This window comes from Toxotes jaculatrix, chromosome 14, assembly GCF_017976425.1.
Source record: "Toxotes jaculatrix isolate fToxJac2 chromosome 14, fToxJac2.pri, whole genome shotgun sequence".
In the NCBI taxonomy this organism is placed as follows: Eukaryota; Metazoa; Chordata; class Actinopteri; family Toxotidae; genus Toxotes; species Toxotes jaculatrix.
In genome coordinates this window covers 13633336-13657321 of record NC_054407.1, presented here as the reverse complement: position 1 = coordinate 13657321, position 23986 = coordinate 13633336, and the positions used below count along the sequence as shown (strand labels likewise).

The window sequence follows — 23986 nt, the reverse complement described above, 5'->3', positions numbered from 1 at the left end:
GGATTCTCTCAGTTTCTCATTTATGTGCAAATACACTGATGTTTCAACATTTCCACCATAAATGATCAAAAAGGCCCGAGCCAGTAAGGTGTGATAAGAAGACTTCCATCTGGCTCTCACAAAAGGCGCCAGCTGAGTGCAATAGCCTGCTTCACCAACATGAGATGCATTGTTGTGATAAAAGGAGCTCTTGAATACAGACTCCACAGGCTCATCTGTGAGATGTTTTTGTTTCTTTTTTTTTTTCTCCTTCTGAACCATCTTCTGCCCACACATACGCCGGCATGAACGTGTTAAAACTCAAGGGAATTACTACTCAGAATTACTGCGACGTACACATGAACTCACACACGTGCTACGGATGTAATTGTTTGTTAGTGTTGTATAACCACTTGTCCCCATACTCGTATGATAAACCATCTTTGCAGGTTGAGTAAGATGTCTGATTCAGCTCCGAAAACCCAATAAATTCAGATCGCCACTTTAAACGCTCTGCACGGTCTTGCCTGTGTTGAAATGTGACAGTCTGCTTGAAGGGTCCACATTAGTTTTTCCTCCGTGCTTCTTTTATTTCAGTGTGTCCCCGTTCTCACTTCCGCAGTCTATGGAGAGGGGATTACTGCAGCATCACTCAAACCATGTCTCTGCTGAAATCCATCTATCAACTCTCTCCCTGAGCAATATGTCTATATTCCTCCCAAGTGGAAAGATCAAATAGTTGGAATTGCACAGTGAAATACATTCAAAGGTTCTTAACCGGCTCTATAATCCCTTGAAGAGTCTTTTTTTCCCCCCTTCTGAAGCCATTTATTTTACATCAGATCAAAGGTATTTATTTACCATTTACAGAGGATAAGCTGATGGTAGTGGGACTCCCCACACGTTCACAGAAACACACATAATAGACACACATGACCATGTATGCTTCCACGTCAACACAGTAACAACCACACTGGAACAGCTACAGTATCCACTGTGTTGCAAAATGTGCTACGTGACTGCTTGGCTGCTTTTTTCATTTATACCAACTCTTTACGTTAATTTCTCCCACTTCTCCCTCCTCCACAGGTGTGAGTGGACAGGAGTGGTGAGGTTTCTTCTCAGCATGCCACTGGCACAGCAGCATCGCAGGGCCACTGTGCCCATAACAGGCTGGATCCTGGTTTTGGCTCTGTTTCTTGCTCTACAGGTAAAATTTGTTCAGACAAAATAGCCCTGTCCATTTTTTTTCCAGGAGTGCAGCTGCCCAGGGCTTTTTTTTTTTCGTATTCATTATTTATTTGCAATCTAGTATTTTTGGCAGCCATGTTAATCACTTGACTCTGGGCACAAATCCACTCAAATTCTGTCCTGGCTGGTTTGAGTATCAAAGAGAAGTGATGCATTCTGTGTGTTTTCAATACTTAATATTAGTTGCTTTCCTGTACATTTTGTATATAATGTTGCCCCCCACCCCAATGTGTTTACAACTATAATAGTGGCAGATTTACCACTCGAAATATACCGTTAGAAGACTGAAGGCTAGATTGGGGCACAATAACACACTGTTTGATCCATTCTTTCGTGCCTGTGTTTTTGGGTTTGAAAAATGCTAACACCCTCCAAACTCTTTGTGTGCAGAGTAACATTCTTACTGCATCCCTATGCTCATTGCTTCAATGTGTATTTGGCAAATGGGTTTAGCAAACAGTTTCGTGCAGGTAGCACCAGAGATCACATACAAATAACTGTGTAAAAACTTTCTTAATCAAATATTTCAACAAACCTGCAAAGTTCACATTGAATAACATGTAGCTACTGAGTTGATCCAGTGGTGTTCAGGCTTGTCTGCCTGTGGCTGTATTATTTTTGCTTGTCATTCCTTTCTCCTTGAAATATTATTTGCTTATTTAAATTAGAAATTCTCTGAGCTCTCTGCCAGACATAAAGAAAGCACAGTCTTAAAATGCTGAATTGATGCCAGTCTTTCGCAAATGACCCACATTTTTAATATGAAAATTGTGGTGTCAGTGTTGCAGCCACTGAGAATGTCTTTCATATACTGTATATTAGAGTCATCTTGTTTTCTGTCCCTCTGGGTTCTTTTCTTAGTCTTCACTCCATCATTCTGTAAACACAAGATAGAAAGAACAAAAACAACTGGAAACCCCTGAGTCCAAACCATGTGCAGTGTTTTTTATTTCATATTGTCTCTCTCTCCCTCTCGCTCTCTCTCCAGGGTGCCGCTCATGCTGCTCCATCAGGAGACAACAAGCTGGTTAGTACCACCAGAGTGAGGAGACAGACCCCAGGGGGGAATCAGCCTGCTTCTTCATCCAACCAGACCCTGCGGGAGCAACCCGTGGTCTTCAACCACGTCTACAATATCAATGTTCCCTTGGAGTCTCTGTGCTCTGTCGACCTGGACGCCTCCGCACCACCTGCCTCGGGTGATGGTGAGGTCTTCTGATCAACTGAATATTTGGGTTCAAAATCACTTTAGCCATCCTATTTGGTGTCCTTGAGACACCTTATCTTCACAGGGACATACAAAGTTATCAAGGCATATTCTTTTCATTTTCAAGGTCCACGTGCTGAGCTGGGGTCCAGACCTTCTGTGGAGGGTCCAATGGATCCAACTGGACCAACAGAATACACTGAGCAGACACTGGATGCTGACAGCCAGGTCGGTTGTTTTTTTTTTTCTTATAAAAAGTTGAGAAAGGTTTGACTTTATGTAAATGTCCTCCTCCGCAGGGAGACATTCAGCTGCAGTTTCTCTGACTCTGGTGAAATAGAAGCACAGCTGTTTTCTGCTCCAACACAACGGGGCCATGTAAATCACTTCAGATAAATGGGGTACAGGCCAATTGTCGCCCCCTACAGCCAGCTGCCCCCTTCAATATGATGCAGCTTGAGCAGGTCATCGGGACATGAAACAGAAAACAATGTGTGGAAACACTCAGAAACACTCACACTATTTTGCTGCACGCCAGTTTCAGGGCAACAGGAGAAGGTAACTGTCCAATCAGAGCTGAGCATATAAATTACGTACTTAACGTTAAACACCTCAAAAAGCTTCGAGCTTGTGACAGGTAAGAGGTAACCTGCTGCTTCGAGTTGGTATGTGTGAACAGGGAATAAGAATAAGAATTGTTATTTTACCTTGAATTACTGAAAGTGAAACACAGTCACCCCCTGTAGACTTGAAAGGTGGCTGTACAAAATCTGTTGATTGCTCTTTCATGAGGACTGAAAGCTGAAAGCCAAGTCAGTTAAAATTGATTCCAATAGTGACAAGATTTCACTGGAAAAATAAGTGAACAAAACTTTCATAGTAAGTTGTCAAACCACTCTTGCAGCACAGTCCACTTCTCCACTGCTCATTCATACAGCCAGCATCTTCCAAACAGTTATATTTCAGCCGCAGTTTATTTAAGTGCACCACTTCCCTCTGAATTCTCACACATGACCTTGTCGAGCTTGTTTATAGGTCCCCACTTTTTTCTCCTAGTGCTGGGTAAAAGTGGATAATGTTGCAAGAGGTAGGTTTAAGAAGTTTCTGTAGACGTTTTGTTAATTTTTATCCGATCATGAAAACTCACTGTGGCCTTAGTTCCCCCTGACAAACAAAGCTATAAACTCTTCCGCCACTTTGCGGGTGAGTGTTTGATATTTGAATGATAGACTTTGGGTGAAGTATCACAAATTCATATTGTCCCATGATTACAAAAGCAATTAGCCAAATGGAAATGGAAAAGTGCACTTGTTAACCCCACTGTTCTCCTTGTTCAGGTCACATTTACTCATCGTATCAACATCCCAAAAGCTGCATGTGGTTGCGCAACAACAACAACCACAATCCAGCAGCTCGCCACCAGAGTGGAGATGCTGGAGAGAGAAGTTTCACTGCTCAGAGCCCAGTGTGGATCTGGATGTTGTGGGGAGAGCTCAGCCATGGGTGGGTAAAATAAACAAAGAGTTTGCTGATGCTATCATACTGACCTTCATCTCACCAAAATTTAACTTGGACCCTTAGGATTAGTTGTTTCTCTTATCATTGTTAATGGTTGATAAAAAATGAGGGGTGGGGGTGAGGGTATGAACTTTTTTTTTGGCTGCTAAAGAGGGGCATACCAGAAAAAAGTTTTGAGTACCACTTGAACAACTGCAAGAAAAACATTGAAAACAGGAAGTCTCATATGCGGCAAGAAGACAAAACATATCCTATTGGTAAATTCGGGCAACAAAAAAACTGTTTATACGATGAATGCAGAGGACATAGACGGCAGCAGAATATTGATGCCGGAGGGCAGCTTCTTTTTTCTGCTGCACAGTCTCAGTCTAAAAGGTGTGGAGAAACCTTTGCTACTGGTAAAAAAATGTGTTCACTATTCAGGAGATGCTGCCATTTTAATACAAGGGGACTGAAATGGATAGAGTTATAGGATATATTACGGTTAAAGGATCTGCTCCATTGACACCATCACCCCATTCAAATATTTTCTGAAAACGCTCCATCTCTACGGTGAGAATGTGATTATCCCCAGCAGTCACTATCTGAATCAGAATGAGGATGAAATGCTCAGCTGGGGAGGATGGTCCAGGGAGGATATGCACAAAATGAGACATGTTTTCATTGATGTCTTGACTACTGTTTCTCCAATCGAGACTGCTGAAGCATGTAGACATGAAGCACATTAGATGTTTGATATAATTTAATTTCTGAGTGGATATGTAAATTACATACAATTTTATTAGTCCAGCTGTCTTCTTAGAAAGGCACAGAATGTAATATTACCCAAAATGTCAAACTGTTCCTTTAAGGTTGATTGTGTGGGAGACTTTCCATCTTTGAATCAAGCATTATTTTGCTGCATAATATATGATAAATATTTACATTTTTCCCAGGTCGTTTGGACTTCGTCCCAGGCTGCAGCGGCCATGGCAGCTTCAGCTTTGACCTGTGTGGCTGCATCTGTGAGGAAGGTTGGACCGGCAAAAACTGCTCTGAACCGCGTTGTCCGGACGACTGCTCCGGCCAGGGGGTGTGTATTGAAGGGGAGTGCGTTTGCGACCGTGACTTCGGAGGCGAGAACTGTTCAGAGCCGCGGTGCCCCGCAGACTGCTCGGGCCGGGGGTTGTGTATCGACGGGGAGTGTGTGTGCGAGGAGTCCTTCACTGGCGAAGACTGCATGGTCGGGAGGTGTCTCAATGACTGCTCCGACCAGGGGCTGTGTATCAACGGGACGTGCCAGTGTCGGCCTGGGTATGTGGGAGAGGACTGCTCGCTGGTGTACTGTGCCAACAACTGCAGCAAGAAGGGAGTCTGCAAGGAGGGTTTCTGTGTCTGCCAGGAGGGCTTTGCTGGAGATGACTGCAACTCTGGTAGGCTGTTATTTTTTTATCCTTCACATCAGTCTAATCCTCTGACCGTTGTCAAGTACAAAAAGTAGTTTGTCAGACATTTGTCGTTCAATTCCCTGAAGCAGAAACTCTAGGCAACACTTGCTGTCAGTGCGACCAGCACCAAGTAACTCAGAGCAGAAATCCAGACTAAACAGATTTCACAATGACACTCTGTGACCCCCAAACAGTTCAGGCTGAATTCTTGAGCAAGAACAGGTTTCTTTCAAAATTAGAGCCACAGCATTAGATGGAGTGCCTCCATAGCCAAGAGTGATTTTCTGTAATGTGGGCACATTTTCTGTTCATGAATGGCTGGCACTATCTGCTGAGGTTTATTTGGGTGCGAAAATTGAATACACGCTTCAGATTACAGTCTAGTGAATATCTTTAGAAACTTGATGTCTCTCTATCTGCTTTACTTACAGTGTGGGAGTAATTCCAAAAAAAAAAGAGAAAAAAAACAGATTGGTTCCACTTGATAAAGAAGACCAGCAAACTAAGATATTTTCCCTTAAGCTACTCTTATAAAATGTAGCTTTGGATGCGCTCACACTGTTAGATGTCATGAATATGATGATGTTTGGAGTGGATTTTTATAGAGCCGAGATCTGAGAGTCCTATACTATATATCTGTGTAAACACCATCTGTCAAACATTTACAATTAGGGCTGCAACTCTGTTTAGCTAATTAATAAGTTATTTAGTCTATAAAGTTTCTGAAAAACATGTCCATCACAATTTCCCCAAACTCAAAGGGATATTTTAAAATGATCTGACCAGCAGTCCAAAAACTAAAAATATAGATTTTAGACACCAAAAAAAAAAGAATCCTAAATTCTCTAAAATGCTCACATTTTAGAAGCGAAAACCAACCAATGTTGGCTTTTTCTGCTTAATACAGTATATAACTGAAACAGTTACCAGATGTGTTGGTAATTGATTTTCTGAACATTGACTTACTGATTAATCAACTAATCGTTTATATAAATCTCACCTATTGTGCTCCATGACTCATGGAGTCCAACCACACAGGTAGATAGAGCTAATTTGTGGTATAGGCTTTGAAATGTGAAGCCTTTTCTCTCTCTGCAATAACAGCTCTCAGCCCCGTCATTTTTAGTATGTGTGCAGCCCTGAAAAACAAACCCCTCTGTGCTTCAATTGTAGGTGGTGGGGTGCGTGACTTGCTGGACAGCAGAAGGTGTAACAGCATTCATTTGTCAAAAGTCACATTCATCCGGGGAGAGAACTGTCACATTAGCTGCAGCCGAGACAGTTTGTGAGCCGTGCTTGCCTTTGTTCAGAGCCAGCTCTCCACGCCAAAATATCAGATCCTCCTCTGCCATTTGAGGCAGCTGTCAACGAAGTGACAGATGAGGACAGACAGAAGAGCGAGCGATAGAAAGACAGGGACTGCAAATCATATTACTAAGGCTGATTCCTCAGTGCTGCCCTCCCATTTAATATCTATACCAAGTGAGGGAGTCCGAATTGCTTATTCCTTTGCAATTAGAGGCTAAAATAGCCAATACGTGTAGGGGACAGTTGTGATGCATACAAAACAAAACAGCTCAGCTACCAGAGACCTGTAGGGTGACAAGCTTAAGTGTTTCATGTTATCATAAAATGAATATTTTTGCTTCAATTATGCTGGCCTATATTCTCCCACTATGAGAAATAATGGAGGCTGTTGAATTTAAATTGGATGTTTCAGGCGTGGGGCAAGATTCAGTATATATCTTTACATAAAAATATATCCACCCACAAAACAGAGATCAACTTGCGCCAAGGAGTGGCATTTAATCTTGACAGCAGAGGTATTCCACCATCACTCCGATGAGTTCTGACGCTACAGTGGGAAAGTAGCGGTGACATTCTCACATTGTTGACATCCTCCGAGTGCCTCTGTGGTGACAAGTGACATTTACATTTCTCACATAGCTGTGGATCTCAGCACTGCAATGCAGCTGTGAAGTCCTGAAGTGTATATGAAAACTACAAAGAAGTTTGGTGTCATCCCTTGTCTACTTTATTGCCATATTTTATTTCCCTATCCTGCTGTGTAACATCAATCTCCTTTATCTGAACGGCATGGCTTTTTTATTTGCAGCAAGTCACACTAGTAGAGCAGTTTAGAAGCCTGGTTTATAAAGTAGCTTTGCCTCCATCAATTATAATATTAGGCAGATTAACTGTCTCAGTGATGCTGGAGGTCTTCAGCAGACATGTGACAATCCACCGCATCACACAATCGAGCACTTGTTTTAAACACAAACACACACCTAAACATAACCTGACAGCCACACAAAGAACACACAGTATTTCTCAGTCGCTCCTGGTCTGCCTCAGCATCATGAGGACGCAAACTGTTTCTGTAGTTTTGATTGAAATTCTATTGTAGCTTGTGACAAAAGTCCTTTAATATCCAGAACCATTCTCCTGCACTGAATAGAAATTGAATGACAATACATCTTTGACAGTGTGTGTTTGTTTTTTGGGTTTTTTTTTTGAGCTGCCTTTTTGCCAACCAAAAGAGACAGAAATGTGGGTCAGATTTTTTAGCTAACACTATCCCTTTTTTGGACACTTTTCCAGAGTGTAAGATAAGAAACCGAATTTGCATTTGCAGCAAAAGAAGTCCCACAGGCCTTTTTATAGCATAACTTAACAGTTAATTCCCTTTTCACCTATAATAAAACACATTAGCTGTAACAGGTTGTGTGGATGGACTGGACATCTTTTTGGATATTTGCAACCAGTAAATAAGAAAAGATACTTGCAAAGGGGCTAGAACATTTTGACTGTTATTATGGAATAGATTTCTGCATTGTCCCTGAATTACTCAGATGTTTTCTATTACGTACAAACCCCAAAACTATTGTACTACACACTGAAAGTTTCACTTTAGTCAGTTGAGCAAATCAACAATAGGAATGTCATTACACAAAGTTGCCTGAAGGTAATTTAGCCCACTGATGATACACTGACCTCCGTTGTCAGCCAGAGTTTTACTGTCAAGGTTTTAGTTCAGTACATTTTGTTGTATCTACCTATAATGTTGTACTGATTAGACCTAATGAGACTTGAAGACTCCAGGCGAGATTCTTGAATAACCTTCAGCAATTCGCCCTTTGGAAGCAAACCATGGCTGAGAAATGGTTTCACAATTTACCAGAAATTGAGAAGACACAGCCCTTGAGCCTCTCAAGTAGTAAAATTAAATTATATTAAATTATATATTATATGCAAATTATATCACCAGTGTGCAGTGATGTAACAACTTTACGTAGATTTTTAATGCAAGTAATTAGTTGTGAGATAATGTTTCTAATATTAGGCAGCAGGCAAAGAGGCTAAAAGGCCCTGTGAAGATCTCCCGTCATATTTCTGGTGATTATTTTTCCGTTCTCTACCTGGGAAGAGGCATCAGTAGAAAAGTCCTTTAAACTCACCCTTAGATGTTTTAGAGAGAAGAATAAAATGTACTTAAACTGAAATTTCAATGAGAATCGAAAACAAAGAGATCACACGAGGCACTGAAAACTGCTGTTGAAACTAGAAACTGGCCCAGTCACAAAGGTCAAGGACTCGCTTGATACTCTGCAACCGAGAAATGTAGATAGGATGTCAGGTTGCACCTGTCCTGGGCGACAGTTTCAATCCAGTAAACAAGCATTTGCATTCAGATTAACTGATCGTTGGTGACCTCTCACGTCACAACAACAAAGTGAGACAAGTTTTTTTTGCTGTGTCTTGTGTGTAACGTCACAGATTTCAGCTTCTGCATTCTTGGCTAACTTTTCTGAGCAACCTTTTCCAAAGTGCTCCCTTGAGAGTCTGCCCTTGACTCTCTAGTGGAGCTAATGTCTTTACTTTCAAGCAGCTTGTCTGTTCAGCCTCCTGCATGACCTCATTCAATCACTCCTCTCCTAGCCCACGGATTACTGCTCCTTCTTTTGATTTGTTATTTCCTTCATACATTTGACGAAGCTGAGTCCAATTGATGAAATAAATCTAGCTAAGTGAAAGTTGCAGGATCTGTCCCCGGTGCAGGTTCACTGTTTTGAAATGAGCAAACTACTGTAAAGCATGCAGCCATCTGTTGAGTGTGTGAGGAAGTAGCTGAAACAGCTACTTAAGAGTCCAAAGGTTCCCTGAGGAGTCCTCAGCGCTGTGCTGTAGAATCCTGTATCACAGGCTGTAGAGATGATGAGGGGGTGAGCGGTTGTTTATCACACCATCGCACTTACTGCTCCTTTTACTCCTCTCCCTGTCTCTCTTTTTCTTGTTCCCTTTTCCTCATTCTCTCTCTTTAAACTGTCTTTCTGTGTTAGTCATTTGTTCTCATCTCGTCTTGTGTTTTCTTCTCCTGTTCTCGTCCGTCCTCTGTGCAGCCATCTTGTCGTTTCTTCAGCTCAATCTGTTTGTACCTTCTGTCTTGTCTTCTTCTCCTTTATGCCCTTCACCTGTCTCCCCCTCCCCCTCCTCATTGTTTTTGGCAGAGGGAGCTGTAAACACTCTTGTTTATGCCTCCGCATTTACATTCAACACCACCTCTCAGGTTTATGGCTTGACAATCTCCACTTCAACTTGCATGAGTGACAGTGCTTCTCCCTCTCATGTTCACGCTTAGCCTCTTGTTGCCACAAGCGCTGGCTTCTTTTTACGGGCTGGAATGCACATTCACAATGCAGTCTGCTCGAGTCTGAACAGAGACGAACTCAGTAAGCTGTCTGAATAATTTTTCTTTTTAAATATATACGTATATATATAAATATATAACAGAAATTGCAGATCGCAGAAGGCAACTTGACACAATCTACAAGTGAACAGGCACACGGTTTGGGCATGAAATTAGTGTTTAAAGGACCATTTCAGAGGTTTAGCATTTTTGATCTAAATAACTACTATATTTGTAAAACCTTTACGCTGCTGTCAATCATTTCCTAAAGCATTCAACTCTGTTTTAGCTTTTGTTGAGTTGATACACCCAACTTAAATTACAGCCCTTTGCTGGCTAACACACACACATCCACATTTATGAGTCCTATGAGTTGTCATTTCTTTATCCTGGGAGTATTTCCTGACAAAAATACACATTGCTTCCTTGTATCTCTGTGTTGGATCAGCTGGCAAGAAAGATACAAATCAATCTGATTGGACATGCTCTGCCTCACCTAGCACAACAAAACACTGCAGTATCGATGGATACTAAACAAGATGAAAATAACAAATGTTTAAACCCAGTTTGCTTTTGTTTTTTTTGTTTCAGTGGCACCTGTCATGAACTTGATGGTCCGAGGGGTGACTGATCGCAGTATTGACCTGGAGTGGGAAGGCTCAGTCGTGCTGACAGATTTCTTGGTGACCTACACACCAAGCAGCCCCGGAGGTAAGTACACAGCTATGCTGGCCTTTCAAAGACAGGAAGGTTGTAATTTAACTTTCAGTTGATTGACAGCTTTTCTTTTCTTTTTTCTTTTCTTTTTTTTTTTAAAAGTGCAATCATGAATCTTTTTATCTTTTTACCTGTCGCTTCGTCAGGTGTGCAACTAGAGATAAGGCTTCCTGGCAATACCACCACCTGCACTATCACAGGCCTGGAAGCAGGCATGGAGTACAACATCAACGTGTTTGCTGTCATTAACAACAGTATCAGCGTCCCTGACAGCATCACTGTTTGGACCTGTAAGTGCAGTCCAGTGGGTTGTTTTGACAAAATGTTAACATAGAGGGCTAAAATATATTCAGCTGCTGCCACGTGACCAACAAAGAATTAATTTAATACGTCAGTTTACTTTCTCATTAAATATCCTCTGTCTTGTACAGGATCACACATGCACAGTCATTCCTGTGGATGCACACACACCCTGTCTCTCACTTCATTTTTTTTTTTTTTTTGGGTTAAATCCTCCCAAAGATGTTTCTCAGTGTCAATAGAGTGAGAATACCACCTGCTCCTCTGTGCCAACTGGTTGTGAGTCCTACCTGTAACACCTGCTTGGTGTCACTCACACTCCAGTGCACACTAACACACACACAAATATGAACACATTTTGAATGTGTACCTCCTAGTTGGTGTTTATGCCAGGTCATTGGACCTGACAGAGAAACATACCAGTTGCTTTTATGCTCATCACAAGTATATAAACTCACCCAGCTCCTGAATAATTAATAGCCTACTTTTAATAGCAACAGAAAATTGTATCGGCTCATAAACAGCTGGCAGGTATACAGCTGATACAGGTCGATTGCGCAGTCTTTGTTGGTAAAATTATCCTCCATTTCACAGATAAGTGAATTTAATTTCAGTGATAGTAGAAATTGGAGTAATAAAGACAATCTAGGGCATTTAAGCTCGATGCAACCATTTGTCAGTGCCGATATGATTTGTTGGGTTGTCTTTGCTAAACTTAATTATAAATTGCAGTATTTGATTACCCGGAAAGATTTATAGGGACACAGCTGCCTGTGAAAAAGGCAATTTTATCATTTTATTATATCAAAGTATGAGCTAGGGCTGTTTGTTTTAAGGCAAGGAATCAATGTTTCAACCTTTATATTCAGTGGCTTCAGAAAGTATTGACACCCTTTCACATTTTGCACACTTTATTCTGTTGTAGATTGCCTTTGAAATGGATAAAATTGCTGTTTGTAAATGCAAGACTTCAGTTGTTGATTTAAATAAATTTGCAAAAATTTCTAAAAACATGTTTTACTGTTCCATTATGGTTTGTTTACTGTAACCTCAAGGGCAAAACTTATTTCATCAATTTAAAATTAAATCTTCAACACAATAAAGCGTGCAAAAAAATCATTGCATAAATGAGCTGAAAAAAGCCTTTTGTGTGTTATGAAGCAGGTGTTCATATTTTATATCTGTTTAAACAAAAATGATGTCTTAATTAATAACAATTAATGTATAATCAGTAACTTTAGCGCAGCATTGCTCATGATAGAAAGAAAGAAAATGAATAGAGACAGAGGCAACAGAAATTTAAAAGAGAAAAGTTGAGCATCGGACACCTTCAGCAGATGGAGTCGTGATTTATGGGCTGTGTGGGTCACTGAAGAACAATAATGCGTGTCTGGCTACCTCTCCAGATCTCTCCAATCCGGATGGTTTAGTCTTCAAATCCATCACAGAGACGTCGGTGGAGGTCCACTGGCAACCCTTCTACTATTCCTTCGATGGATGGGAGATCAGCTTCATCCCCAAGGTAGAGTAAAGCTGTGTGAACACCCAGTGTATGTGTCCGCTGTCAGTCCCAATGTAAGGCTACAGAGTGCACTGTGTGTGGGGAGAAAAAAGGGAAAAAAAAGCTAACTGAACAGAAGGAGAAAAGACTGATTTTTTTGTGCTTTTAATGAACCATCACCAAATGACAGATTTGCCTGCTGTCCCATACACACAACAGCAGAGTTTTCCCATTTGGCTTTTTGAGCAAACAAAAATATTCCTGATTGAAAAAGAATTATTTTAAAATCTCACTAATGCTAATCTCTAAATGACTTTCTGAATTTCTGTGTAGAAACAGGACGAAAAATAACTGAATGGACTTAGGTTTTCTTGGGGGCACATACCAAATTAGACAAACGGATTGTCTTAAGCTTATTGGCTATTAGATGGATGAGCCATTAAACCCTTTTCCAGAATAACCTTTCGTAAAACCATAGCAGGGCCAGGTTGAAAGCCAGAAAGCAAAAAGCTTTCTCTTTCTAATTCCTGCTGTAAGCTCAGGTACTCTCAGCACTCTAATCTCGTGCCCTCTCACAGTAATTGGTTTTCTCCTTTAAGGTGTTCTCAGGGGGAGATATCCTTTGCTCTGGTCAGACTCCAAGCATTAAATCTGATGTTAAGATGCTTTTTTTGTGTTTATTTCAAGCCCTTGTAAGAAAGAAACTTTCTTAATGAAAATAAGCAGCGTGCCTCCTGATTTAATTTGATTTCTTTTAGCCCTCTTTTCCTCTCTCTTTCTATCCCAACCTACCATGTTTCACCGCTGACCCTCTTCTTCCACCATCTTTCAGCCCCTCACCCTTCCCTCATAATCTCTTCTTTTTACTTTCCATCCACCATCTCTTGATGGAGATCTCCAACCCTTTCCTCTCTACCCCCAAAGGTACCCTTCACTCCATTTGTTCTCCTTCACCTCTCTTCCTATCCCTTTTTATATACATTCATCCCTCTATCTCCCCTCGCTTTCTCCCTCTCACTATAGCCACAGGGGAAATCATATTATGAGTTGGCAGTCCCGCCCCCTGTGGATCTAATCCAGCAACGGGGATTGTGAATTTTGACAATCTCGTAATGGAAGGAGGCATGAAAGCTTTGGCCTATGCGAACAAACACTCGCTACCCTGAAAAAAGGGAAACAGGGAGAGTGAGAGAGAGAGAGAGTGCGGGAGGGAGGGTGAGCATCAAGACCCACCGTTAACACTATTAGAAACAGCTACAGTAGATATCTGACATTCCAATAGCACACACATGACCACGTAAAATTAGAAGAGCTTCCCTGAAGCATCTCAGAATTGTGAATCATGTTTAAAGGTCAAACAAAGTGGTCAAAGTTCAGGACACGTGATGAGGCTGAGCAAATCTGCAGTGTTATCTTTACATAAAGTGTTTAGTTCATAAATGATGTCGACATGAATGATGTTAATTCGTGCCTGTGGCTGTAACACTGTTCAGGTTGCACTTTGTTACTCACTCTTTCACTCTTGGGAAGAAAAGACAGAGCCTGGCAGATTCCATGAGCAACTAAGAATTATCTTTCTTGCTCATTTGAGCCTCTGAAGCTGCATCATGTAGAAGAAATTGTGTGATTAAGTTATAGGGGAACCCCTTGCATACATAATGGATACTGTATGCAAAGGTTTAAAAAATTAACATTGACCATTTGTTTAAAGGGTGAATTCAGCCAAAAAAAACGAAACCATATTGTCTCACTTACCCCTATTAATATCTATCTCTTGTGGTGATCTGAGAGACCTGCTGTCACCCCAATACAATAGATGTATTGGAAAAAAACAGTGTATTTTTCCACAAGTCTAGATGAGCATGCAGATTGGGGCAAGGTGCTGGGGAAGCTGGAGGCTGACGAAACAGGGCTGAGCGAGGTGAAGGCTGAGTGGTGAGCGTGGCAGTGTGATTGGCCGGCAGGCAGGGAGACGAAGAGGAAAGCTGGCAGGCGGACGGTGATCCTGTGGCACAGGGAAACAGGGACTGACTTTGAAGAAAACATAAGGAACAAATCTCAGAACATTTGGTGATGACGGGATGAAGAAATGAGGCTGATGTACTGCTGGGTGATGAGCCAATGGACTGCAGGTGTGCTGGCTGATCAGCAACGGGCGACCTGAGAGGGAGAGAGGAGCGCCACGCTCACAACACAGACACACACATACAGAGAGAGAATGAGAACGTAACAGAAATAATGTCCCCGTTACTCTTGATAATAGACTGACTGTACTGTCACCTTTTTTTTCTTTTTTTGATTGGAAATACTTTATTATTTCTTTATCGTGTTATCATTACAACCTTGTCATTCTTGACAACCTTAAAGTAATAAAAAATACTTCTACAAGAAGCCAAATAATGTTTTTTAGTCATTCCTCATCTAATCGAGCTTGACAGCTGTGAGACTGATGACTAATCATGAGCAGACCAACACAGGAGATGGGAGTGGGATTTACTGTTTGCTTTGGCATTTAACTATGTTATTACTGAGATTGAACACCACTTGTTACTGGAACATTATCGTTGTGTGTTACAGCCCACCCTGGTAATTTAGTCTAGGTGTTTAAGTTAATTACATCTCTAATAACAGTTTTGATTCAGGAAAGTAGCAAGCTGTTATAAATTGTGTTTTAAAACAAGCCTTCATAGCGCAAGGTTTTTGGGGATCTTGGAGCAGCAGTAGCTGCAACATCTGTCTGTCGGCAGGAAGTGCATGTGCAACTCTGGCTCTCTGAGAACAGCTGGGAATAGCAGGGGTTCCATATGGATGAGTGACAAGCCTTTGGAAATATCTAGAGTGCTGCCTCTGCAGAACGAGGCCTGAGAAATATCACCGTGGCACACATATTCATTTTTGCCAAGTAACGAGGTTTGGGAATTTAATGTGCTAAACCATCCAGACGCTTACAAGTAAGTCAAAAGAGAAGGTCTCAGTGTTCAGTTCAGAAAATTTACTTCATAGAAATTAGCAGCATGAGTCACTGTTTATTTTTTACTGGCGAGGATAGTCTTTTATCTGCTAGATTCTTTATCTCCGCTGAGAGAAGAGGTTTGTGCCACACAGCTTCTGACATTTACTCAAAATATGCAAACAATGTGCAACAGAGCTCCAGTCTCTTTTCAACACATCGCTTCTGTCTGTGTTTTTCCCCAGGACAATGATGGAGGGATGACTGCACAGCTCCCCAGCACCATCACTTCCTTTGTGCAGACTGGTCTGAGACCAGGGGAAGAGTATACAGTTAACTTAGTGGCGCTCCGAGACCAGGGTCGAAGTCAGCCGGTCACTGCTACTGTCACAACATGTATGTATGAATGAAAACCGGTAATTATGAAATGGTAAAGATAAATCTTTACACGAGGAGATGATGTCATTGAAAAGATCTGAAAACTATAAATGCTAAAGACATCAGACTTGGTTCATGGGGCCCCTGTGTGATTGTCTATAAAACATCGCACCAATAGCACCACCACAGGGGTCAGTTATAGAGGATTTTGGTTTCATTTTGACTTTTGGCTAATAACACAATAATAGTAAGGCGCAGATAAAATTTGTTTTTGTTTTTGGGTTCCTTGGATCAGTACAAATCTGTGATAAATTTCCTTTTGCACCGAAGTAGATTTAAATTTATTTGTAAAACACATTTTTCTCCTTCTATTCTCCATATTTCAGCCAATCTTAGCACATATCCTTTTTAGGATTTCAGAGACGACATTGGTGTTTGTTTTGTTTGTTACGTGTTTGTTTTATGTTACGCACCATTTTCTTACAGTTTTGGAGTTTCCCCCCTGGGTGGTGCTCCAATTAACATTACAGACAGGGGTACAGTCCGAGCTCCTTGACAGAGACAGAGCCAAAATGTCCTCTACATTACTGTTATTGTATCACCAAAATATAACATTAGAAATCCCCAAAAACTTTTCAATCAGCTTTTTGTGACAGGCTCCCAATCAAACACAATTTTCACAAGTTTTTTATTAGTGTTTTTGAATAATCTGTCAATTAATCTCAAGGTGGCACTTTAAAGTTGCTTGTTTTGTCCAAACAGCAGTCCCTAACTGAGTGTTGTACAATTTACACTGATTATATAACTGAGAAAAACTGCAAGTCCTCATATTTGAAAAGCTGAAAACAGCAAATCTTTGGCTACTTTACTTCATTTTCTGTCAATTGATTAATTAAATGTATCACAGTTCTCCTTGCACTCTCAAGACGTGACGCGCACACATACACAGTACACACCCAGATAAATGCCCTTGCATAAGCAGTGTCTCCTTGACGTATTTGTTGGTCTCCCACCATTTATGTCCCTGAAAGTAAAGCTCACTGAGGTATTGCCCCCACTCTTCACCCAGCTTACACGACTTAGACACCTGTAATAGATCCAATTCAAACCTCGTCCATAACAATTCAAACTCTGATGTCTGCAGTCAAAACACCATCAATTTCCTGTCAAGTCTTTGTTCATTCCGTGGGTTGTAATTAAGTATCGATTAATAATTCATGGCACTCTATCATTAATTTTTCACGGCGGCCCACTGCAGGACACCTTATTGGATGAAGAAAGAGGAAAAGACAAATTTGAAGTTACTCAATTATTTAGAGCAAAGATTTATCCTTCCTGGGAGACGGAGGGAGAGCGTGATGAGGAGTCGGAGGAAAAACCAGAGGGAGAGGACAGCTGATGTGGGAACTGGTTCTCTGCAACTGTCTTCCTCAGGAAGTTTTCTAGGACGAGACCCAAGGGGCCAATTTCTAATACATCAAGAGTCAGGGTGGACCTGCAGTATGTCAGGTCTGAGTCTGGGACTTATTTAGATCTCAAAAGCTTAAAGAAACACTTTAAAGAAGAACACTGGTCTTTTATTGCTCAGTGTGTGAAATATGCCATTCACATGAGTTCCCCCTCGGGGCCAACAACAGAATAGTTATGCTGTCACACAACACTGTGGCGCTTTCATTTTAAAGCATCCATGCTGAACTAAGCATTGGGTCATGTGCTATTTTGGTCAGTTCCTCAAACACTGAATGACATTTGTCACCAACTTAATTGGAAAGTGTTGATATGAAAATCAAAAGCACCTGCATTTTCCCCGACAGCTGCTACAGCAACAGATGTCAAATCTTAGCTTTTGTGGAAAGAAGTAATTAACAGGTTAATGAAATAGAGTGCTAATTATCACTTCCTCTAACACCCCATTACTTTGACGGAAATTTCTTTAGATTGGCATTGATGCTCCAACAATGAGAACGTGTAGAGAAAATGTTTAGTCAATCCCTCTCTTGTCAAACATTTTGAAGACGGTTTTTCCTCATAACGCCTGATGTGTTTTCGGCTCTTCACACCTAATAAGTGTTGTTTTCCAGCAGTTGTCTGGGAGAAATTTTAAGCATGGCTTCTGGTTTTACACCTTGCACAGATAAAGCCCATAGCCTCAGCATGTGTCAGGTCTGATAAATTTTACATGCTGGACGCAGAACAGCTTTTTCTGATAACATATCCACATCTACAGCACTGCTGCAAAAGCCTGAAGCACCGACAGGAACGCTGGGAATTTTGACTGAAATGTGTCCAAACAAAAAAGTTGGCACCAAACTCACTGTTTGATTTTGTTTCATTTAATCATAATTTGGCCGAGACTGTGTATTATTTAGGCCAAGTTGTTTTCCAGCTGCTTGTAGTTATTTAACAATTGAGTTTAGTTTTCTTTTGCTGAAGAAAAATGGGTTTTATAGACAAATAGTTTATATTCCTCAAAGTAGAGATGAAAGATGATTAGATTGATCAATTAGTTAATTGGTTGTACTGTTTTGAATGTCCAATGCATGCATGTCGAATGTCAAATGCATGCAATAGATGGCAAGGCTGACTATTGCCTTGCCATCTATTGCACCCCAGCGACTCTGCTTTGTCCATAACAATAGCAAGAGGACACTCGCTAATTATACTTGTTTTTGTCACAGTGATTGACGGCCCCACTCAGCTGATTGTGCGGGATGTGTCAGACACGGTGGCGTTTGTGGAGTGGACACCACCGAAAGCAAAGATTGATCAGATCGTGTTGCGTTACGGCCTCATGGGAGGTGAGGGGCCGCGAACCACCTTCCGCCTCCAGCCCACCCTCAGCCAGTATTCCCTGCAGGTGAGGCTGTGTGTGTTTGTGTGTGTGTTTGTGTGCACAATTCATCATTCAGGTCCTGAGGTCACAGATCTGATCATACAGACACAATATGTGGACTCACCTGCCATCTGGGGAAAGCCAGTCTTCACAACTTAAACAGTTTATGTCTGGGTTGAGAGTTGGCTTTAGGGGTTGTTACATTGTACCCACAAGTTTAGTACTACTAACGTGTGTGTGTGTGTGTGTGTGTGTGTACACTTGTCATGCTTGTTAAATGATCTAATCAGAGACTGCCTGCCTTCTGTGTCTGGAGATAAAACAAAAACAAACAGAAAAATCCATGCAAAGAGATTAAACACACCAAACTGTCCCTGTTTTTTTTCCGGTGCCACAGGTTCTGCGTCCTGGCTCACGTTACGAGGTGTCTGTCAGAGGTGTGAGGAAAGGAAACGAGAGCAGATCCATTTCCACTGAATTTACTACCGGTGAGGTCTGACAGCGAGCAGATGTGGTGATGGTGGTGTGTGAGATCCTGTGCATGCCTCTGGGAATAGAACAGTTGATGACATATGGCCTAATGTATACCATATTGTTTATATATATTGGATATGATAGTGAACATCTGATCATCATGATTTGGTTTGAGTGCAAACAGCTTAATCAAAATGAATTTCAACTACATCTGGAGCAACGTGTATGGATATGATGCCAAAATATCTACTGAATAATATAAACTGATAATGATCTGCTGTACTTAATATCACCTTATATACAGGCTACATACAGATTAAGTCCAGTAAATGCTGTTTTAAACTGCTGATGTTTGCTTGTTCACAATCCCTGAGAATTGGTCTCAGTGTCCCCAACATTGTCAGCTTTATCGTTCTTCTCAGAGATCGATGCCCCCAAGAACTTGCGGCTCGTGTCCAAGACCTCCACCACCCTCGAGCTTGAATGGGATAACAGTGAGGCTGAGGTAATTAGACATGGTCTGAAGAACATTTGCGGTTTGTTTTCATGACAGCACAACAAAGTTTAGTCATTTGGATGTCAGCTTTGTGTCCACTTTGTGTTCGTTGTTGGCATAACTGTTTGTGTTCTGGTGCAGTAAAGCATCAGAATTTGCTAAAGATTCTATCTGTACTTTTTCTTCAGTACATTTTTATACCAGTGTACAGTAGGTACTTTTACTCAAGTAAAGAGCCTGATTACTTCTTCCACCAGTGGAAGCAATTCATGCTAAACCTTCCAAAATAAGAGTCTCCTTCTTCAACAGTTTCATCTTTTATATATTTGTTGTTTTTTTGTTTTTTTGTTTTTTTAATAAGTGTAGTGGAGTGCTCATTACATCATTAAGTGTATGTTAATTATGTCCTTTTTGTAAAATGAGATCTTTAATTAATCCCCTGACCTTATCCACCCTTTCTCGACCCTTCCTACACACTTGCCCTAAAGCAGGTTTTAAGTCCTCCTGTTTTTCTCTTGTTGTCTTGAGCACTCTATCTTCACAAGCAGGTGGGTCTGCATTTGTCAGCATGGTAAATGCCAATAATGGCAATGGAACAAAGACCTCACAGGGCACAAGCGATCACTGTATGTTTTACTCTGAATTAAAATGTAATAAATCATACTTCTGGGGCTCACTAACTACACGCCCAGAGTTACGAAGCCCGTCTGTTTTGATGCCTGTTAGCACTGCAAATTTATTCATCCTCATGATTCTGCAGAGTGTTGACAGAGAGCCAAATATCATACTGGGCAGATGCAAAAAGAAACCATTTATTCTATCAACCATCAGCAATGCAGGGGAAAATTGAAGCTGTTATGGCAGTGAAAACATCTTTCCCAATGCTACTTTCAGTTTGGTGTTGTCACTTTTTAAATATGTATGTTTAACTGTAGGTGGAGGGCTACCAGGTGGTGTACAGCACTTTAGCAGGAGATCAGTACGATAAAGTCATTGTACCACGAAATGAGGGAACCACCACTAAGACCACTCTCACAGGTGAGTGAGGAGGAGTGATGGGTTGCTCTTGTTTCATTTAGCTTGTTTCGTAGTCAATTTTCGTTGAATTATTTATCGTCAGCCTCTGTAGTCAGCTCTTTTGCTCGGTTCAGTGTTTTTCATGATGCCGTCAGTCTTATCACAGTGCATCTAATGTGTACTGAAGAAGCTGGGAAAGGCCTGTGTGTTTTACATGGCAGGATTATCTCCAGAGCTAACACTTGGCTGACGGGCTACTGATTGTATCTGTAGAAATGCTTGTTATCCTGCGGGCATATTGAAAGGCTGTCATAAAGGAGGGGTCAGCTGGGATGTTTTTTCTGAAAGGCCACAGTGCTGGAAAGGGCATGGCCGGCATAAGAATAGAAGCAAAAGGTCCTTGTGTTATTCTGTTCGGCCACTGCAATCAATGCTCTCTCCACTCTCATCCCTCCTCTGTCACTCTCATTTTCTCTCTCTTCTAATAATCTCTGCCACTCTCGCTCATTTCTCATTACTCATCTCTTCATCTCTATTTCTGTAGCTTGAGAAGCTCAGTGTGGACATACTGAATTGATTTGAAACTGATCAATTATGCGGTGGGCAAAAGAAAAGTTGGTTTCTTCACAAATCATACTGATGTACATGTAAATTTGCCAAGACCTCATCTCCGATGTAGAGCTAATTGGGCTGTTATGAAAAACTTCAGCTAATTGACATGCACGTTGTGTGAGGAGGAGAGTATGAAACAAGTCTGTGTGGTGCTTCTTCTTGCTATATTGTGTGTTAAATTAGTCACTAGTTCTCTCTTTGTCTTTGTGCCTCAGACCTGCTGCCAGGCACAGAGTACGGCATCGGCATATCTGCCATGAAGGGCAGCAACCAGAGTACTCCGGCAACAATGAACGCCAGGACCAGTGAGTGAACTGCTGTTTATACTCCACTGTATACTCCACTCATGCATTTATGACACACTAAGTGAATCACAGCTGCATTGCACTGGAAATCTCAGCATCACAGCAGGCTCGTTGGCCGGTTTGTCATTATACATGTAATTCACAGTTCATGCTGTGGGTCATTAAAAGCCATTTTAGTGAAATTAAGCAAATCAGATTTTGGCAAGACTTGCGCTGTTTTAGGGAGGTGTGCGGCTCTTTTATATTACCGGCTTGGGTCAAAGTTCCCATTACAGCATTTTGAAGCTGTAATAATGCATACCATTTTGCTAATGGCCCTCTCTTTACCTCAGTACTTGATCGGCCATTTGAATTTTTATTGTGTTTTGAGTTGTTTGGCTGAAAGAAAAAAAGACCCCATTTGACCTTCTGTTTGAAATGTTAGCAAAAGGAGGCGGTTCACTAATCTTTCCCATCACGTCGACTGTCGAGCACATCTTTTCCTCCAGTTGCAGTTATTTTAATGGCACGACAGTATTTTGCACTTTGCAAAATTATGCCTCCATTTGCCTTACGAGCAAGCTCTTTCTACCCCACTATTTTGTGCACTCTCTTTGAACTTTGGAAATGCACTGCATCTATCACATCTCTCTCAAATAGCTTTAAATAATATGACAACACCTCCTGTCTGCCTGGGACACAGCTGTGCTCATGTTACTATAAGTGTGAGATGCTGAAAGCTGAAGGCATCATTTCCATTAACAGTGGTTTTATTTGAAGTTCTTTCTGTCTGTGTTTCCCCCCACCCCAAAAAAACAAAACCTCCATTTGACAAGGAGCTGCAGAAACACTGAAGGTTCAGGCAAACAGTGCAGCTGAAGATTACATGAGAATTAAACATTGGTGATTCACTGTGCAAGTTGGGTCATTAGGAAAGAAAGGAAAGAAAATGAAAAACATAACACGACAAATACAAAAAGACTGAAATGCAGAATGTATGATCATTAGTTTAATACAGAGGTTATACTGGAAATCAACTTCCTGGAAGGAAACAGTTTAATTTTAACCAGTGATGATCTTTCTTTTGATGTCAGAGCTTCTCCAAAGAAAAGGATAGACAACAGTTAAGAATACAACAGAACCTATGAATGATTTATGAATTAATAATCGCCAGCAGTAGTTATGTTTCTGTTCAAATGATGTTTTTTGATATTTATGTCTTTGTGTATTCTGGTTGAGGGGACCCTAAAGCATGAATGCTTTGAGCATAGCAGCAGATGGTGCTGCAACTTGAAGGTGTATTAGAAAAATCTGGTTCATCTGCTTTTATTGCATTTTCTCTTCTTTGATATTTCACTTTTTCTGCGTCAGCACTTTTATGCTATATTTCATCTTTTTTGTGCATGATACAACAATATAAAACATAGGTCTTTGACACTATAAATACAGCAACAAACAGAAAAAAACACAACATGACCTGATATTGTAGACATATTGTAGCCAAATTGTCCATTAATATACATATAAAACATGAAGCTTGGTGAACTTTATGCGGTAATGATATTTTGAGTTGGCCCAACTAAAGGGAGTGCAAAATTAATAATAAGTAAATAAATAAAGAAAGAAGTCATTTGAATTTCAAAACTGAAATAATCAGTTTTTCTCCAAATATCTGTTTTTATTTGCAATTTAAAATGTTGGAAAAGTAGTTTTTCGTGATCAGATAAAGAATAAATTATTTTCAGTGCCTTCAGTGACTGTTGACATTAACATGAAAATGAGCCGTAAGTGTAAATATCAAAAGGTAATGTCCCACACACTTGTGCCTCAGTCACATGGACATTTGTAATGGCAGAGGACGAAAGCCCTTGAGATGTCATATAATGTCTTAAATTGTCATCAGTAGCTCACCCTGTTGGTGTGCAACCCCTCAGGTGCCTTCTCCTAGGTAACTGTTAATATGCTCATGCAGTAGCCTGCCTTAATGCTGGGGTGGTGCTTAGCATTTTTGCTGAAAATATTTCATAGCCCCTGTGCTTTTTTAGTGAAGTCTTGCTTCTCCTCTGTTAGGTCTGGATGTGCCCATGGATTTAACTGTGACAGCCTCGACAGACAACACCATCACTCTGGTGTGGGGCGTGGTCCAGGGCCCCATCGACCACTACAAGGTCACCTACACATCCTCCTCTGGTGTCACAACTGAGGTAAGGAACTGGACAGATGAACACTGAATGGATAACAGACATTTATAAGTTGTCTTGCAGGTGTGTACACGTGTTTATCCACTCTCGTCACTGAAGGGCCTAACAAGGCTTTGACCTTCAACTGTGAAGATGTCTTAAAGTATAGATAAAT

General features: G+C 41.0%; 1 protein-coding gene across 1 annotated transcript in view; it reads left to right on the top strand.

Annotated features, from left to right (window-relative positions):
• The first annotated feature begins 1105 nt into the window (after positions 1-1105).
• tnr (tenascin R (restrictin, janusin)) overlaps positions 1106-23986 on the top strand; it is a 60592-nt gene continuing 37711 nt past the window's right edge. Inside the window, exons 1-15 of the mRNA XM_041055472.1 lie at positions 1106-1189; positions 2219-2435; positions 2565-2665; positions 3775-3940; positions 4891-5367; positions 10661-10780; positions 10933-11076; positions 12493-12608; positions 15783-15933; positions 18594-18772; positions 19146-19236; positions 19645-19727; positions 20654-20756; positions 21563-21652; positions 23702-23835. Of these exons, the coding sequence (XP_040911406.1) occupies positions 1106-1189; positions 2219-2435; positions 2565-2665; positions 3775-3940; positions 4891-5367; positions 10661-10780; positions 10933-11076; positions 12493-12608; positions 15783-15933; positions 18594-18772; positions 19146-19236; positions 19645-19727; positions 20654-20756; positions 21563-21652; positions 23702-23835 (2256 nt within the window). The remainder of the gene's footprint in view (positions 1190-2218; positions 2436-2564; positions 2666-3774; positions 3941-4890; positions 5368-10660; positions 10781-10932; positions 11077-12492; positions 12609-15782; positions 15934-18593; positions 18773-19145; positions 19237-19644; positions 19728-20653; positions 20757-21562; positions 21653-23701; positions 23836-23986) is intronic.